This window comes from Pinus tabuliformis, chromosome 9 (assembly GCF_031772625.1).
Source record: "Pinus tabuliformis cultivar Carrire ecotype Pingquan chromosome 9, CPIR1, whole genome shotgun sequence".
Taxonomy (NCBI): domain Eukaryota; kingdom Viridiplantae; phylum Streptophyta; class Pinopsida; order Pinales; family Pinaceae; genus Pinus; species Pinus tabuliformis.
Window position 1 is genome coordinate 1,240,488,816 of NC_142307.1, and position 20,955 is coordinate 1,240,509,770.

Below are 20,955 nucleotides of genomic sequence, written 5' to 3' on the forward strand. Positions count from 1 at the left end.
CCTTTTGGATCTTGGTGGTGGTTACCATCATAGTGGGTTTTGTGTCATTGATCAGATTTCCCTTGTCAATTCCCTTCTCAGGTTCCGACTTAGAATTAGAGCATGCATTTGTCTCTGAATCTTTTATCTTAGACACCAGCGCCTGCATTTTATGACATTCATTCGTGTTTTGAGTGGGAGTTCTATGGAACTCACACCACTTTTTAGTTTCATTCTTTTCCTTCCCATTATCCTTGGCTTGTGGCTTCAAGGAGTTTTATTGGGGGTTCACGACCTGGTTATGCCCTTTGATTTATGGCTTGGGGGCACCTTTGCTCTACTTTGGGTTCGTAGATCCAAATTCTTTCTTCTTCTTCTTGAATTTATCCTCAATCTTAGCAACATATCGATATGTTGCACCAAGCGAGGAGATGTCCAAGAACTGCATTTCCTCCTAAACGTATTTTTACAAATAACCGCAGTACTTGAGCACCATATGATTCTTAGAATATTTGATACCCAACTTTGTGTGTAGGGTATGGAAAATATTTGTGAGCTCATGCACATGTTGATCCCTATGTTGATGCAACATAGTCCATTACATGTACTTGTTGTCATAGCTCCCAACAGGGTAATATTGTTCCTTAACAACATCTAAGAAAGAGTTCCAAGAGGGTCCAACTAAAAATAGATAGGGATTCCTTGGCTCGTCTCTCATAGTAAGTTTCCCACCAGTCCTTGACATTGGGGGTGAGTTTAAGTAGTGCAAAAGTAATCTTCTCCGCGTTGGAGAAATTATGGACTGAAAAATAACCTTCTAGTAGATTTAGCCACTTATCTACAACATTTTAATATATTTGACCTTCAAATATAGGGATATCGAAGTTAATTTGTACCTTGAAGGGGGCGATGCCTCTGAAGTGACTATCGAATGAAGATGTGTCATTGGTTGGCATCTACCGTACGATCTGGGCAAAGTTTTCCATCATTCTGTTCCTCTGTGACTTGAGGGATTTTTTGAGCGTAAATTTGATAGGATTTCTTGCTCCCCTGTATGTATTTTCTTCGGCCATGGGAGGTTGTCGGTGTTAGCAAGGACGATATTGCAAGGGCTCAACCAGTTCAAGTCGCATGTCCTTGTGCCCCAACCTCGTTAAGGACATGCACAAAAAAATAGAGAAAGAGTAGACCACTCTCATACCACTGAGCTAGACTTATGCAAGAATGAAAAAAATAAAAATAAAAACATAAACACAAAGATGTAGAAGGAATACATCTTCATTTCATTAATATAAAAGAACTAAAATATGATTACATATAGAATGGAAATAAATTTGCTCGAGTGATGGTATCTTATCTTTGAGAAGAGATGTGGTGGCTACATGCCTGTGAACCATGTTACAATGAGGCTCAAGGGGCTTTTAATTATTGAAAAACAAAGGGAAATCCTAAATAGCCAAAACCCTAACCCGAGGATATGGAACGCCAAGAGTTTGTGGGCCTTCTTGGGGTTAGTTGGCTAGCCAACTTCGTAGGGTCGTAACTTGGACATATGAACTCTGTTTGGTGCGTACAATACCTTGTTAGAAAGGTCTCTATGAGTACTACAATATTTGCCACAAGTTCGTAGCCATAGCATGGGCACATAGTTTTATCATGAGCCTTTCATGAACAACAAAAAGATGTTATTAAGGGGGGCCAAAATAACTCCAGAAGTTTAGGAACTAAAAATCTGCTAAAAATAGTAAATTGTGATATAATTAAGGAAACTGATGAAACTAGCTATAGGTCTCGGTGTAATACGCGAGTGGCCACCATTATCCACCTGGATCAATTGTAATGTACAATTTTTCCTTGCTTCAATTTTTCTCATGAACTTTGCTTTTTATTCTTTCCATTTGATCTCACTAGGATTCTTAAGGTGCGCATTGATATTTTCCCTTACTTAAGAGCTAGTTTTGTTCTTAGAAATTATGTAAAACTTTCCCAAATTTATCTTTCAAATCACACACAAATTGTCTTTATGTTGGAAAAATGATTTGATTTTGCAAGTATTAGTGTCCAATCGATATCACATGTCATACTTGAGCTAGTGATAATGTGAGCATGTTTATGATTTGGATTAATTTGTATGACCTAGAGGGTAAACGAATGTTCACATGTTCCACACTCCTAAGTATAATGTAGGAATATAGAAAATATCCAAAAGAAGCATAAAATGAAACAATGTTTAATGCATAGCCTGTTAGAACTTATAGCAACACAATTTAGCTGGAAGGATTCAAGCAATTAGAAGTGAAATTCAATTCTAAAACAAGCTAGTTCCAAAGAATATTATATTGGCTACTATGTACCCACTCTATATCCCAAGGGGCTACATGAATACATGTTGCATTATATTCCTTGAATTTTCACTCTTTCCACTCTTTATTAAAAAAAGAAAACTTGCTTAGTCCTTATTTGTTACTCATCATTTATTAAAGGTTTGACTTTCTAGTTTCCTTCTGGTCTCTTTCTTAGTTTATTTCCTAATTTTAGTTGTACAATCAGATTTTCTTCCACCTTTTTTTTTGAATGTGGATGAAATATTTTGTTTAAAAATATTTATTCTCATGAAGGAAACCTGCATTTTTATTTATGTTCTTTGAACTCGTTGATTACGGTTGATTGTGCACATGTCACACATTTGTATTGTCTCACTTTGGTAGCAACATGCAAAGAAAATATCCATGAAGTGTCCATTATTATATATTTAGGAAGAAAATTTCCTTTTTATGCTAACCTGTAAAATTCCATGAGAATCACTTCAGGAAGTTTGACGTAGATACTCTTGAAGTAGTAGTAAAGGAGAGTTGTGACAACACCCTTTTGTGTTGTTGCAACCTAATGTTCATTCTTATGTATTTATGAAGGAGTTTTTCTTTTTTGTGCTAACATGTGAGAATCCATGAGAATCACTTTAGGTAGGTTCATGAAGATACCTTGAAGCAATAGTAAACAAGAATTGTTGCAACACCTTCTTCTTTTTTGTTGCAACACTTTTGAGGTTGTAACAGCACCCTAGGTATCTCATTGTTGCAACATGACCAAGATGAAAGTACTACAACTCCTACTACTACAACATGACTAAATAGAAGGTGTTGTAACTCTAGCCATTGCAACATGACTAATGTATATTTCTACAACATGTCACTACAATATGACAAAGAAAATTCCATCAATATGATAGAACACAATGTTGCAATTTCACTGTTACAACATGACAAGGCCAATGTTGTAAAATAGATGTTGCAACACACCCAAGTCGAATGTTGTAATGCCCTAGAAGTTGACTGTTGAGGATAGTTATTGCAACTTGATGGAAGATGGTATAGTGCTCCACCAGCTAACCTTTAGTGACACAGGTGTCATCAACATTTTGTAGATTGACCATTTTACCACCCAATGAAAGAAGTGACAAGAGGTAATTGTATGCCTAGAAGGAAAAGGCTAACCACAACAAAATATCAACCTAGCTTCCACCTATCATAATAACTAAATGAGTCATCATATGCCTAATACTTTTCTACTTTTTGGTGAAATTATTGTAACCAAGAAGGAATATCCTGAGAATCTTAGGATTCTCATTGTTATCCCTAGATCTATTAATCAAATTAATACAACAATACTATGTCTAAAATAACCCTTCTCCACTTGAGTTGTGGGAGGATAAGTTAATTGTAACTTTAAGTTAGAGTTTTTGTTAATACAAAGTTCATAGTTCATTTCAATTTTTATTCTACTATGTGTGAATGGCGTTATCTTAAATTAGGTGTTCTATTTCTTTCATAAGTAGTTCCTTGCCTAATCAGGTAGGCCCCCCCTCCTTACTTAGACACTACTTGTAACAATATATATTAGCTTTTAGTTTATTTATATTTTTCATAATTTAGTAATCACTATATTTATCTATGCTACTGAAACTCACTAATATGATAAGTAATTATGTTTCTTTATGTTGTTGATTGATTTGATATATAACTTTGTTTCTTGATAGTGATGTAACTCATAAATCTAAATAAGTAATTTACTATGTTTCTAAATATTGTATTTCATGCACTAAATTTTCTGAGATTTCCATAATTGTCTTTAATATACCCTACTAGATTGGATTCTCTATATTGTAGTTTATCATCACTCTACCATTCCATATGCATATTTGTTCCAAGGATCAAGATTATCAAGAACCTAAAGCAAGTCACCATTTTACAATCTATATGATTTATTTATGTATGTGTGATCGACTTTCTTCGTGTGTGGGTTTTTCTACCTATGTTGGGGGTCATATATTTAAGCTTATTAAGCACACTAGGTAGAAGTGTGCCACTTACATTCCTAAAAAAGTAGATTAGCTATGCTACATATGCTAAGGGTTATGACACTAAGCTTCATAAGTCCACTGGGTGGAAGTGTTTTATTTCAATTATGCAAGTGTGACCCTTAAATTCCTGCAAGTGTGGTTTTTTTCATTGGTGACTCGTAAAATAATATTAATATATTTCTCTAAAACACTCGTTTAGGTACTACAATGTCATTGAAACTTAATATAGTTGTACTATCATATACAGTGCATGGCAGTTCACAAGTTCCATACAAACACTAGATTGATAATTAAATGCAAAGTTTCTCATTTATTTCCTAAGTAATAAGGAGTTAATTGAAGAACCAATTATTTTTGGCATTGTTACAGAGGACCTAACAATAGCGCAATTGATTTTTTTTTGCTTCAATTAGTCAATATATTTCCTTTAAGTAATTGGTATGATGCATTTCGTTCAAATTTCCCTTTACAACATTTCTTTCAGAAATAAGTTCTTTTTAATTCTCCATGTATAGAGTTAGATACCAAGAAGATAGATTTGTTAGCTTCATTAATAAGCCACAAAAAACTAACATTGCAGGAAATTTTCAAGAGGAAAAGGGGCATAGTTAGTTGATCTATTTAACTCCCACAACAAGCTCCCTTGTTAAAGAATAAACATAAATCCTTTGTTCAAGAATCTTAACTTGTACAAGATTCACCTTCTACACCAATAGAAATAATGTTCCTTGAAGGTATGGTGAATGAGATGTCTGACTCTGAGAGATAATTTTTCTTGCCTCTTCCAAAGCACCTATAGAATAGGAGAAGATTTCTTAAGGAAACATGGCATATGAGAATTCCAAGGAAGAATCATCCACCTTTGAATTCGACATTCTAGATTCATATGAAGAGACCAAGATGAAGAATATTATGCAGTTAACCTTGCCTAACTTCCATAGCTTATTAAAATATGATCATATTGCCTTCCACTTTGAATTTTATGTTCTTTGTAGAATTTATGACTACATGTCGGATGCCAAAAAACTGAAAATATTCCCTACTACACTCAAGAATGTTGCACTACACTAGTTCATGAGCCTTGGAAAACATAGAATCCACAGTTGGGCATAGATGAAAGATAAATTCTTGGAAAAGTGTCAATACTCTTTTAAATATGAGGAAAGGATTAAGGAATTCTTCAAGATTACACAAAACGAAGGAAAGTGCCTTTAAGACTACATTGAAATATTCAACTACAATTTACAATGGCATGATAAGAAGGCTTAGTTACTGATGCACTATGTTTTTGGTGCTACAAAGTACCCTAGATGACTGTATTGAGCTTCTAAACATGATGTATGAAGGAGATGCACTATGTTTCTTGTGCTACAAGGTACCGTAGATGACTATATTTAGCTTCAAGTTATCCCAGAGGTATTTCAAATATTGGAAAAGGATCAAGAGGCATACTAACAAGAGTTTTTCAAGACTAGTGGTAATGGAATTATCATAGTTGATATTAGAAATATGTTAGAGGAATTTAAAAAAGTTATACTCATCTCATTATGTTCTCCATTGGACACTTTAAACATGAAGAAACGAAGGGAGAAGCACAATTACCTTTGATAATCTTTTGTCCTAAGTGTAGAAGAAATCACCCATTGAAGGAATGCCCTCTAGATCACACCAAGGGTTGCGCAATATGTAGTGAGCATCATGACACAAGAAAGTGTGTTTCCCTACCTGAATTAAAATAACTCTATCAAGAAATAAAATAACTAGATCAAATATCTTTTGTCCCTCAAAAGCATTTATGGCGGACAAAACCTTAAAGTATGATTCAAGATCAATCACAATATTGTAATTCATATTAGAATAACCATTAAATGGTGTATTCTTCTTTATGGTGCTTTCCTACTCATCCATGAATGGATCCTCCACCTAACCAGCCTTGGCCACAAGGGTGGAGGAATATATCCTTCAAAGGCCCTCAATAAGAATTACTGCAACCACCTATGCCGCTTCTTCATTCTACACCAATGCAACCATCTACATCTACTCCTCCTCAACATCGAATTCCTACAAAACCCATTCATAACCTAAATACGTCTAAGGTAGCTCAACTAACATAAGTTTTTGTCTTGTTACTTACTGCACTTACTCCATCTTTTTCCTATATTGTCATCATATCCACCTTAGATCAGGGAAAACTTTGAATAAAACTCCTCTTGTGAAAATTGAATATCTTAATGAGGAAGTTTTGATTGAAGAACCAAAAATAGTCCAATCTCTTGGGACCAGAAAAGAAAATCAAACTTGTCTAGAACCATAATTTCCTCCTTACCCCAAATTATTGGAGCTAAAAATTCTAGACCTAAACAAACCTATCACAAAGCCTAAATTCGATTTATTATGTGAAGTTAACAATGTGTGTGTGTTCATACCAATATTCCAAACAATTAAATAAATTCCTATTTACTAAAAAGTGGTAAGGAAATTATTTGCAAGGAGACCCAATAGAAGAAGGAAAGACCCTAAAACCATAAATTTGATGGGAAAACGGTTATATATTATGATGGGGTGGTGGGAGGAAGGTTTCATTGTTGTTATTAACTAACTTGCACTAAATTAATCCCCATAGGTACTAAAGAACTCACTTAATCCCCTAGGACACTTGTGTGACGAAACTAACCACACAATTATTCCCAATGCATTGATTGAATTTGTTTATACTATTAATTTAATGAACCATGAGACAATAAAAGCCTTGGGACTTTTCGATCTTAGGAAAACCCCACCATTTTACAATTAATTGGTTGATATACCATCAAACCATATGGGATATTAAAATATGTAAAAATCGCCATAGATTTGTGGAGTTATCCTATTTCTCTTAAAATTATACAACCTAAATATTCCCTAGGGGATTGTCCTTTAATCTTGGGAAGGCCATGGATGACCACTGAAAACACATATATTGAATACAAATTTTGAAACATGACAATATCTCACAGGATGTCCACCAAAAAACTTACCCTATATCCTCCCACTAAGCCCAACATTGATCTTGAAACCCCATTTAGGGAAAATGGAGAGGAGAGAAATAAGGAAACAATTGGTCATCAAGTATTTAACATATACATACATCTTTCAATCAAATTAAAAATTGACTACTATAAATTAAAGACTTCATAGCCTCCTCCTCCTCATCCAACTGACATATTCTCACCCATATAATCAACATTGAAGTCTAGGCTTCTCTTGTCACAACAAATCCATCTCTTGTAGAACATGGTCCTCTTGTGAAGAAGAAAAATATTAAACTTTGGAAACCATAGAAATTCCCATAAAATACTTGAAGATAGACTAATGACTATCAAAACACTAGAAGGAATGAGTAGTGTAGGTTTTAGAAAAGCATAGCGATGATTTTTTCTAGGAATATATTAACATGAAGGGGATCCATTCTGATTTGTACACTGATCACATCTATATCAAGGAGGACTCCAGACGCATCCATCAACCTCATCAACAAATAAATCATCATTTCTAGGACAAGTCAAAGACGAGTTGCAAAAATTACCTTTGGGTTATTTCATCTACCCCATTTCCGATAGCTGATGGATCTCCCCTCAGGTCACCATGCCTAAAAGGAATGACAAGTGGAGGATATTTGTTGGTTATAGAGAACTCAAAAAAGGGATGCAAAAATACCACTTCCCACTACCATTCATTGACCAAGTATTAGAAACTTTGACAGGAAATAAATTCTTCTATTTTCTCGATGGTTTAGTAGATAGAACAAGATTCAAATCAATCCAAAATACTAGGACAAAACCACATTCACTTATCCTTAGGGACATTTTCGTACTGTGTTCTTTCATTTGGAATTTGTAATTCTCCTATAACTTTCCAACAAGTTGTGATTGGAATATCCTATGGCCTAATTCATTATTGCATAGAAATTTACATGGATTACTTTATGGCAGATGGTGATGTGGCATTAGCTAATCTAGAAAAATTAATAATTATGTGTAAGGGATATCATTTATCCCTCACTAATGAAAAGTTATTAATGGTGTTAATAAAATATATTGTGTTAGGACATCATATTTCTTCAAAGGGCATCAAAGTGGATACAACAAAAATAAAGGTAATATTATAGTTTCCTACTCCATGGAGTCAGAAGGAGGTACAATGTTTTCTTGGACATGTTGTTTGTCATTGATGTCTTATTGAATATTTTTCACAAATAGTTTGTCATTTATTTTCCTTGTAAAAATGTTGAATGTGTGGAAAAATAACTACCACCATGCCTTTAAACAGTTGAAATCCAGAGTATCCAAGGATCCCATCTTGAGAGGGATCAATTGATCCCTCCCCTTTCACATATCTACAGATGTGTCAAATACAACTATTGGAAATATCTCGGGGAAACAAGAGCAAAATCATCCATACGTGATATACTTTATTAGTAAAAATATATCTCCCACTAAATTAAACTATACAATACTACAAAAAAAGGTTTATTGTGGTGATTTATGCTACTAATAATTTTTAGCATTATATAACTACATATCTTGTGATATTACAAACTGACCATGCCAACACTAAATATTTAATAAACAAACCAATTGCTAATGGTAGGGTAGCTAGATGGTTTTTTCTATTGCCAAAATTAAACCTAACCATTGTAAATAATCCACGAAAATATAATGCAGTGGTAAATTTTCGTTCCAAGCTTACAACAAACAAGAGCAAACCACCTATTGAATATTCCTTTCTATATGAACATATTTTTGAAATATATTGCTAATAGGTTGTAGATATTGCTAACTTACTATAGTTTGTAGAAATTTCCAACTACTTGGTTGTAGGAGAACTCCCACCTTACCTATATCCAAAAGAATGACAAAATATCATCAAAAAAAAATTGGATAATTTCATGGATCGACATGTGCCTATTCTTTATAGGGCCATATCTCATTATCCATCTATGTGTGCAAGAGGATGAGATATATGACATATTAAGGGCTTTCCATGATGGCCCTTATGGGGTTACTTTGTAGATAGGAGGACCATATATTAACTACTCCATCAAGGGTATAACTAGCCCATAATATTCTAAAATTCCAAGTAGTATGTAAAAATATGTGACCATTTTTGAAGCATTGGAATGCTAGTACGATCAGATGAGATGTCGTTACAACCGTAACTAGTAATATAAAACATAGAGAAATGGACTTTGGACTTTAATGGACTTATCAACCCTCGTTCTCGAGAAACTCCTATGCATTTTCTTGTATGTACTATTTTATAAAGTTGATGGAAGCAAAGGCTCTCCTCGATACAAAATAAAAGTCAGTAGTAGATTTTATCCATGACTAAATATTTACCAGTTTCAAGATAACACAGGAGATTGTCCCCAATAGAGGAACAAAATTTAATTTGAGGTTCATTAAGAACCTCATGGACACATACAATATCAAACACATGGTAATAGTTCCCTATCATCCATAGGATAATAGATAGGTACAAGGAAAACACAAGATCCTCGAGGAAATTATAACAAAAATTGCATGATTACACCTAAGGACTAAGCAGAATGACTTCTTGAAACACTATAGGCTTGTTAGAAAACACGGTGAACTACTATTGGCTGGAATCCATATGAGTTGGCATATGGAATAAGATATTTTTACTAGTAGAGATAGAAATATAGATTTATTTGAAGCACAACAATAAAGACTTCTTGAGATCAGTAAATTGGATGAACTTTGTTGGGATTCCTTGCATCGAACGACCATGATCTAACATAAGAAAACTTGATGGCATGAAAAATTAATAAACAACAAGAGATTCAAAGTTGGATACTAGGAATTATTGTTCGATTCAAATTTTAAGGATTTCCAAGGAAATTTTTTTATCGAATAGCCTAGACCCTATGAGATTAACACAATATATGAAAATGGGCCATCAATATTCATACCATCAATGAGGAAATAACTCCATTGATGGTGAATGAAAGCAACTTTCGTTATATCATAGAGCTTTGTCAAAAGAAGCCTTCTTAAAGAAGATTAGAGAAGGATGGGTTGATAGTGATATGGAGAATAATGATGATTCATTCCTATATTTTGTTCCATAATAATAATAATAATAACAATAATAATAATAATACTAATAATGACGATGCTCAATTTTGAAAACCCATAAAAGGAACACTTGGGTGCATTACATGTGAAAACCAACTCAACTAATGAATGACATGTTAAATATTTTTTTTTTAAAGAATAATAAAATAAATAATTCATGAGTAGAAGGGAACTTCACAATTTCATGATGGTTATGCCAAGACCTTCCTGCGCACATTATTTGTAATATCATTGTACTATTTTTTTGAGCTAGTAATAAATTATTCTCCAAGATTTCTCGAGATGCAAAGAAGGGTGAAACCTTGTTGCTAAAATGCGGTTGTTACAACACTATTCACGGGATAGAATTAGGATGATTGCCACAAAATACTTGTTGCAACACCCTCTAAATTAATGAACCCCACATCTGTGTCGCAACACCATTGCCAACTTTATGACCAGGCAAACATAATGATTGTTTCTACAATATAGCTTAGAGTAGTTGTTTTGAAATTGGTTTGAAATAGTGTTCCAACAACCCTTCCAAAAAGGACTACAATTACATTCTAGACAATATGAAATCAGAAAGAGATATGGGATGCAACAACCTGCCACCGCCAACCTAGCGAGAAGGATGAGAACTCATGGTAAGTAGTGTAAGGTAAGTATTTCTTTTGCATAATGAATGAAATTAATGGAAATTATTTCCACTTACCTTCACATGACTACATGCATCACTTTCCATAATACTCCATTGGTACCATAAGCCTATGATGTGATATGCACCATGAAACTATGATTACCTTTCCTTCATTAGAAGTTGTCCCAAAGGAACTCTTGATTCAAACGTGTAGCTAGTGGATTGTTTAAAATTTGAGTAAGAATGATGGGAGGTTCAATGAATTGAAGAAATACCATACAGACCGTCATGTTGTAGGCTTATGAAATTATTTAAACAATTTTTTAGGCACCATGATGGACTGAGTACGTCGAGAAATTACAGGTTTATGATGATGCTAGTTCTCTGGAATTTGCACTCAATTTCTGGGACAAGGTATCTATGGTGGGGGGGGATGGTCCCAATTGATGAAGAAACCATATTTATGGTGTCTTGGCTATTGCAAATTGAAGAATAATGGTATTTTAGGAAATATCCAAAGCAAGTAGTTTCTCAAACTAGGAGAGGTTGTGGTGAATAATGGAAGTGGATTTAGTATGAACTTTCTATCGACACTTTGGGTAGATGTGGTCCCCATCGTTCAAAAGTAATTTATATGGGAGGGAGGCCACAGGATTGACTTGGAACCTTTTAAGCTTGTTGGACCAATAAAGTTATAAAAATTTGGTCAACATACCTCTCTTCCTCTAGAAGACACTCCAATAAATGACCACCAATGTTCAAAAGTCTGTTTTGTCAAGGAAGCCCTTTCACATCACCTCCTGATCAAACTATTAGTGGAGAATGCAATCCAGATAGAAGTATTCACTTGGAAAGAGATTCCGAGAGGACCAATATCAAAAGAAGAAACATAAGTAATAGTTGTTACATCTCCACTGAAATCTATATGTATTGCAACCCTTGAGGAGGAAACCACTATAACTCCCAAAGAAAAATCAGTTATTAAGTATAAGACATAAGAAGAAGAAGTTAGGGGAGACCACAACATCGATCTAGAGATCACTAGAAGTTGACCTACAATGAGGATATTGAGGCAAAGGACCAAAATACGTACACATGTGGTCATGCAAAAAATTAAGAGAACAAGTACTAAAAGAAGGAAGGGTCGAGATTGGTGTCTACAAAAGAAGCAACAATCCCTACTACAACACATGAACTAGCAGGGATGGAAGAAGAATAAGGGATACTTTTGGAAAAAAAGATACATTTAGAAGAGGTGACAACCCCTGTAAAAGGGTGAACTTAGTGGTAGAAGTAGGCCATATGAGATATGCGTTGAAAGGACCCCCTTAGTCCTAATAATATTGTAGTGACATTAGAGAGACACATCAAATGCATGGAGAGTTGTGGAAAGAAATGGGTAGACCTTAATTTCCACTATTCTATGATTTGGTTGTCTTCCCCAAGATATGACAAAACTACAACATAACCAGGAAGAAATAACTTTCTAGTTAAAGGGAGATTCAGAGGAGAAAAGGCTACTCTCGTGCCCATGAAGACAATAAAGTTGTCTATGGAATTAGCTATCTCTATGGGAGGGACACCATCTCAAGTTCAAAATTACTACTTGGTTGTATATGGAAATGCAATGGTCTTGGCTGGGGGAAGATGGCGGGTGCCCAAATTGGAATCTTTTTAATGCCCATCCAACACTTTTTTTACTACCTTTTTCCATTTTCACACTACCTTATTACCTATTTTATCCATGTACATTATTGTTTTTGATAAATTGAGGGGCTTTCCTAACATGCTAGTTGCGCCTTTTTCAAATTTTGTAAAACTAACAATATCAATGGCAACTAGGACAATGAGCTTTACATATATTATTGGACCAATTCTATGGGATGTTGTAATAAAGTGATAAAGAAAAAGGATGTCCTTCTCCCTACCCCACTCCCTCGAGTAATCCCTATCAGGTACCACTATATACTATTTTAACTTTCATCATGTAATGAACTCAAACTACAATGGGCCCCCTCTTTGTTTTGGGGATATCGAAGACCTTATGAATTTGTAGTGTACAAATTTTCTTTGCTTCGAAGAATATCATTATCTTTTATTTGTATTCTTTTTGTTTGAACTCAATATGATTCTTAAGCTTCACATTTATCTTTTCCCTCCCTTGAGATCTATGTTTGTTGTTATAAATTCACCAAAACCTTTCCAAATCTCTCTTTCATATCACACAAGCTTTGTCTTTTTATGGGACATATGGTTTCTTTTGCAAGTACTACCATCCGGTCAATATCACATGCTTAAATTGAAGACATGATAATGTGAACATGTTTATGATTTGGATTAGTTTTTAGGACTTGGACAATCAAAGAATGTGGATGTATTCTACGCTCGTAAGGGTAATGTAGGAATATAGAAAATGTGTGAAACAAGAATAAAACAAAACACTATTCAATCCATAGCTTCTTAGAGTATAGAACCCTAAAGTTCAATTAGAAGGATTTGAGAAATCATAAGTGAAGTTAATTATAAAATAAGCTATGTTCCAAAGCATATTTAGATGTGTTACTATGTGCCAAAACTTTATCAATTATCAATCATTTTCCAAGGGGCTACATGAATACTTGTTGCATTCTAAAACTTGAATTTTAAGCCGCATATAGCGTTATTTTCCACTCTTTCTTTTCTAGAATTTTTTCCTTGCTTACTACTTATTTTTTACTCATCATTTATTAAATGTTTGATGTTTTAGCTAGATTATGCTTTCAATATTAGTTTTATTTAATAATATTAGTTGTACAATCAAATCTTCTTCAATCTTTGTTTCTAAATATGGATGCAAGATTTTGCTTAGACATTTTTATTCCCTTGAAGGAAACTCGCAGTTTTGATTTGTGTTCTTTGAACTCCTTGATTGTGGTTGATTGTGCAATTGTTGTCTCACTTTGGTAGCACCATGCAAAAAAAATATGCCTGATGTAGCCTGCATGTCTTTCTTAATTTATGGGTTGAACTAAAGATACTTCAACTATCTTCATGAAACTAACTAGTGTATAAGTAGTTTTTCCTGATGCAGCCTGCATGTCTTTCTTAATTTATGGGTTGAACTAAAGATACTTCAACTATCTTCATGAAACTAACTAGTGTATAAGTAGTTTATTACTTTCATTGCTTTACAATTCTCCCTACATGTGAACTCGAATTATCTTCATTTGTTTGAATTGAGCTTGCATATTTCCTTCTCTACTTGAATTATTTTCCTTTTTTTGTTGATCCTCTTCCATGAATGGCTTGTTTCATCCTAGTTTTGAAATTTAAACATATTTTTTCTAATGCTCTAATTATCTCAATGTCATGGAAAATAGTTGTCAATGATGGTTGTTAAAAATAGTGTCTTTTCAACGCACATCCAACACCATTTTAGTACCTTTTTCCATTTTCATACCACCCCATTATCTGTTTTAACCATACAGATGCATTTTTTTATCAAATTACAATTATCTTTTATTATGCCACTTTAATGTCATTCTTATGTATTGAGGAAGAAATCTTCCCTTTTTACGCTAACCTATGAGAATGCATGAGAATCACTTTAGGAATGTTTAGGCAAATACTCTTGAAGCAACAATAAAGAATAATTGTTGCAACACCCTTTTGTGTTGTTGCAACACTTTTAAGTTCCAACAACACCCCTATATCATTAGAATACCCTAGGTACATATTTGTTGTAACATGATCAAGATGCAAGTGTTGCAGCTCTCGTTATTGAAACATGACTAAAGAGCAGGTTCTACAACTCTAGCTGCTACAACATGAATAAAGTACAATGTTTCAAGCATCATTGCAATATGATAGAGCACAATGATGCAAATCCATTGCTGCAATACAACAGAACACAACATTGCAACTCCATTACTATAACACGATGTGGAAAGCCTTATAAAATCAATTTTGCAACACCCTAGAAGTTGACCATTGATGATAACTTTTGCAAATCAAGGAAAACCAATATAGTGCACCACGAACCAACCATTAGGGGAATTTTGAGATCTAAAATGGGCCTCTTAAGGAAATTATAAAATAATAGTGGTAATAATAAAATAATATTAGATTCCATCATCAAATTTTAGAGGAAAAAATAAAAAACTATTTTTCAACTTATCTCCCTATAAGTTTACTCAAATTTCGAGTGGAAACACTTGTTGGATGAAAAATGTGATTCCTCATCTAAGGAGTACACATGTTGCATACTTTCGAAGGATCCCGCTACTTGAAAAATGAGAAATACATGAAAAAACTTGATTACAATCACATTTTTAATATATTTATCATTTTTCATGTAGCAAGATCCATTGAAAGTTTGGAACATGGGTAATCCTATTGGGAGATAAGTTGAAAATACGAGTTGAAAAATTAGTTTTATTATTTTATTATTTTTTAATCTTTTTTCTTTTTTACTCCAAAAAAGGTGAATTATCCCCCATGGTTGATATTATCATCCTGAATCATATTGGTTCTTATAAAGTTTATTTTGGTTGTACATTTTTCTTAGGTGGCCCATTTTAGACCTTAAATTTCTCTTAATGCTTCAACCACATAGTGGTCATCAACAGATTTTAGGTTGACCATTCGATCACCTAATGAAAGAAGAGACAAGAGGTAGTTGGTTTCCTAGCAAGAAAGGTTGGCTTAAATAGAACATTGACCTACCTGCCATCTGTTACAATAGCTCAATGAGTTAATGTATGCGTAGCTTTTCTACTCTTTTGTGAAATTCTTGTAACCGAGAACCAATAGCCTGAGAATTTGAAGGTTCTCATGGTTGTCCCTTGATATATTAATCAAATTAAACCTATAGAATTATGTATAAAAGAGCCCTGCTCTACTTGAGCTACAAGAGGATGAATTAATTATAATTTGAATTTGAATTTCTACTGATACAAAGTTCATGGTTCTGCTCAATTTTATTTTTCTATGTGTGAATGTCGTGCTACTAAATTAGGTGTTTTACTACTTTCATAAATAGTGCCTTATCTAAAGAGGTAAAATCCTCTCCTTAGGTACTACTTGTAACCATATATATTAGTTTTTCATAGACCCATCCAACAACCTTTTTAGAACCTTTTTTCCATTCATACCACCCGATTACCTATTTTTCCCATACAAATTCTTTTTTATCTAGGTACAATTATCTTCTAATTATGTTACTCTAAAGTTCATTCTTATGTCACTTTATGTAGGTTCAAGTAGATACTCTTGAAGTAATAGAAAAGGATAGTTGTTGCAACACCCTTTTCTTTTATTGCAACAGTTGAATAGGTTGCAACAACACCTCTATATTGTTGTAACGTCGTAGGTACCTTCTTGTTGCAACATGACCAGGATACTAGTACTAAAACTCCTACTCTTGCAACATGACTAAAGAGTAGGTTCCACAACTACATCCGCTACAACATGAATAGAGTACATTGTTGCAACATGTCACTGCAACATGAAATAGCACAATTCTACAACTCTATACATAAGAATTTATGGATTCAATGCTCCCCCTCACCTAATATATATGTATTTACCCAATAAATTAGTACTTATAGATTACCTTTTGGTACACCCATCAAACCTCCTTGTTAGTACCTTTTCCCATTTTCATATCACCCCATTACCTATTTCTCCCATAAAGATGCATTTTTATCCAAGTACAGTTATATTCTAACTATGTAAATTTAATGTTTTTTCTTATGTATTTAAAAAGGAATATTCTTTTTTATGCTAGTCATTGAGAATCCATGAGAATCACTTTCGGCAGGTTCAGGAAAATACTCTTGAACTAAAATTAAATGATAGGTGTTGCAACACCCTTTTTTTAACTTTTGCGACCTAATGTTCATTCTTATGTACTGAGGAAATAATTTACCTTTTTTATGCTAATATGTGGGAATCCATGAGAATCACTTCAGGTAGGTTTAAGCAGTTACTCTTGAACCAATAGTACATGATAGTTTTTGCAACACCCTTTTTGTGTTGTTGCAACACTTTTAGGTTGAAAAGACATGCTTATATCACTTTTGTATTCCTTCTATGGTCTCAAACAAGCTCCTAGAGATTGGTATGAGAAGATGGACAATTTTCCACTAGTTTCTCGGTTCAACCCTTGCCATTCTGACCCTATTATTTACACTCATAGACAAGGCTTGAATTTATTGATTCTAGTTCTACATATGGATGATTTGATCCTCATAGGGAGTTCTTCATCTATGACTCAAAATGTTAAATATTGAAGGGACAATTTTCTATGATGGATCTTAATCTATTACATCACTTTTTTATCTTGCAGATTCACCAATCTTAAGAAGGGATCACCATCTTCTACCAAAACTATGCCCTTGTATTACTTCAATGCTTTAACATGCCTAATTGTAAGCTTGCACCTACTCCTTTTCAATCCAATGTCACTCTTACCACCAATTGCACCTTACACTAGGCGAATCCTACATTGTATTGCCAACTAGTTGTTAGGCTACTCTATTTGACACACACCCAACCTCACATTGCTTATGCGCTAGAGCTAGTTTATATATTCCCTCAAGATCGTTGTCAGAGTCACTGGAATGCAACAAAGCATATTGTGAGATATATCGAAGGAACTTCCAATTTTGGCATTTAGTATATTGTTGGTTCTGTTGAGCTTGTGGATTTCATAGATTTTGATTGGGTTGGATCAATGGATGATCGAAAGTCCACCCTAAGAAAAATGCAACGATTGCATTATCTACAAATAAGATGAGTATAAAGTTGCAGTTCTCACAAGTCAAAAAGTTCTTTAACTACAATAATTATTAGTTGAGTTTGGCATTTAGCTGCAACAACCAATTTTCTTTGGTGTGATAATAAAAGTGCAATACATATTTCTAGAAATCTTGTGGAACATCAAAGAACCAAACACATTGAGATCCATATGCACTTCATTCGCTAACTTACACAAGATAGCGTCCTTAGCTTGGAGTATGTACTTATTGAAGAACAAATATTAGATATTTTCACAAATTCCTTGGCATCAGCTACTGAAAATGCTTGGAGTGAAGGAAATTGTCCTTGGGGGTTCATCTTTACTTCTCCTTCCTTCACCTCCGCCTTTTACTCTTTCTTTCTTTCCTTTTTTATTTACTGTCTTTTCGGGGGGATTCCTATGGGTTTTTCTCTCTTTCTCTGCTTACGAGAGGTTGTACATGGGTACCTAAGCAGACCTTGTTGCCATAACCCATTCTTTGTTTTTTTCCTTTCTTTCTTTCCTAAATTTCGCTTACAAAGGGTGCTAGAGTTTCAATAAAAAAGTCTTAGAACATATAAACTTATGCAGCATCCTTATTTGTTGTGTTGTAAGTCTTATCTTGTAGTCATCTTGAAAAATTTCCATTACTCTAAATTAAATTGATGTACAACCTATTTTGTTAAAGCAATGAAGTATTTCTCTTTATTCTTTAAATTATTTGATCCGATCTCTTTATAAAAGCCTTTTAGCTGTTGCGCTGTAATTGATGGATATAATTTTAAGTATTACAATTTAATACTCGTCCAAATTTCCAATCAAAGAAATCTTAAAAAAAAAATAGAAAAATACTCCCTTCACTAATATATTTATATTTAAACTTAATAAATATACTACAATAATATATTTCTATTTAAATTTAATAAATGTAATACACAGGTTATAGAGTTGGTCATAGAATTATACTCTGCATATCACATCTATGCTAATATTTTACAAACTCAATATTTATAATTTGCATGTCACACATATGCCCATATTCTACAAACCCCATTTTCCAGATAGCTTAAACCTGCTATACATCATAACCCATACATTATTACAAATTTCACTAACACTACTAAATTTACTTTGCAAAATCTCTTTGTATAAAAAATCAACTAGCATTAACATTAACATTCAATATTTACGGGCAACAGCATGTCATCTCCTCGAAGAGTCTCTGAAAAGTAGATTGACCACAACAAATTAACAATTCTATTGGGAATATGCTCTGCCTCCCTGTATTGATCCTTGAACAATATCCCACACAAAACTTTGAATTGGCGCATTAATACAAGAACCAAATCGAACCGCCAAATATTCGAATTTTTGGTAAATTCAACCGAATTACAGAACTTCGAATTGGCTTTGGCGTATTAATCCAAGAATCGAATCGAACCGCCGAATAATTCTACTTTTTTCCATGCAATTACTTAATAATAATCGTGTACCTAAGGATGAGAGTGCAATTACAGCAACTTCCGACTCAGTTTTGCGGCTGCCCTTCGATCCAGGGATCCAGACGATTTAGAATGGATGCTTGACTTTGATTGCGACAAACTTGACTCCTTTTTCTTGGTCAGATTGCGAGATTTTATTTCTTCAGATTCGCACATACTGGATAGAGATATTCCTGCCAAAACCATGCCTCAAATCCATTAGGAAAATACTTAAAATGAATTGTTGAGATCAGAAGAAAGAGGATCTGAGGGACCCACCTTCTCCTGCAGCGAGATTGACATATAGATTGACGATGTTGGGGCAATTGCCGCGGCAGTTGGAAGAACAGAACTTGGTACTAAATTCCGGTTCGTGTAGAGAATCGGTGGACAAGCCCACAGCCATCCGTTCCAAGCCGCACGCACTTATGCAATCCTCGCTTTCGATCCATCCCACCAATTTCTCCACCATCACAACCGATGACTAATGATGTATAACCAATTATTCTTAGTATTTCTCAACATTATGATCCACACTAATGAAGAATCTATTAACAATGCTATGATTGAAGACGTTAATAATTAAAAGATACCTGGCATTGATATTGCAAGGTGCCGTCATTCATTACATCCTTCTCGAGCACACATCTACTACCAGACGATGAGACAGAGAAGGCGCAGAGTTCCACGGGAAGCTCCTCGCACTTGACAATGGCGCCTGTACACATAAAGCACATCACCCCAACATATTAACTACTTTGTGATTAATTCAATGACTATTTCAAACAGCGAGTAAATGGTATAACAAAGGGTAACTGATCAAGAACAAGACATAATTAAATGAAATTAGAACGCACTCTGTACTCCATGCACGGTAACCGCCATGAATAAGATGAGAAGGGCAATTATACAGGACGATGAGCGTGCAGAATGATTGGGGTTGGTGGCGGCCATCTCTACTCAGAAACGAAACAATACACTGGTTCTGAACTTTGTTGAGAGAAACCAACCAAATCAGCCGAACTCTTTAACGCCAGCGAGGTTGTAGGTGTGATTGAGAATGAGAATGAAGTTGTGTATTTATTATACCGTGAGGCCATTGGACACCCCTATGCCCCCACAGGGAAGGACTCAAGGCGTGAGGCCATTGCACACGCCTATGCCCCCAGATGGAAGGACTGAAGCCGTGTTCAAAGTTGGCAACGAGGAAAGAGTATTTATGACGTATGGAACATGGATTCCCTTTCCCTCCAGAAATCACGGCTAATTTCGTATAATTGGGTGCGGTTCTTATGTCTGCGACAGGCTCAACAACTTTATGCGCCTACAAGTTTGGAGTTCCATGACTTTCTTGTATGACACGTTCCCATTTCTCATCCACGAGTCCCCTTCTTTACTCTTAAAGTGAAAATGGTTGATAATATATTCCGTCACCATTCTCCTTCTACTCTTAAAGTCAAAATTGGTGACAATATATTAATTTATTTTCGCAGTTAGTGTGGTCAAATTGGAAGAAGACTAACCATCCATGGAGAGTAGGTAGTGAGGTTGATGGGACATCACAGAAATACTAATGTGAGCGATTAAAGTCCGGTGTTAATAACAAGAAAGATCTAATT

The 20,955-nt window shown here is 34.4% G+C and overlaps 1 protein-coding gene across 1 annotated transcript; it reads right to left on the reverse strand.

The window, feature by feature from the left end:
- Positions 1-19,004: 19,004 nt before the first annotated feature.
- Positions 19,005-20,488, reverse strand: LOC149153053 (uncharacterized). The gene is made up of 4 exons (XM_089445128.1): positions 20,194-20,488; positions 19,930-20,054; positions 19,616-19,820; positions 19,005-19,530 (listed from the first exon to the last, which is right to left on the reverse strand). The coding sequence occupies exons 1-4, from the start codon at positions 20,288-20,290 to the stop codon at positions 19,367-19,369; spliced, it is 591 nt and encodes a 196-aa protein (XP_089301254.1). The 5' UTR covers positions 20,291-20,488; the 3' UTR covers positions 19,005-19,366.
- Between the last annotated feature and the right edge of the window lie 467 nt (positions 20,489-20,955).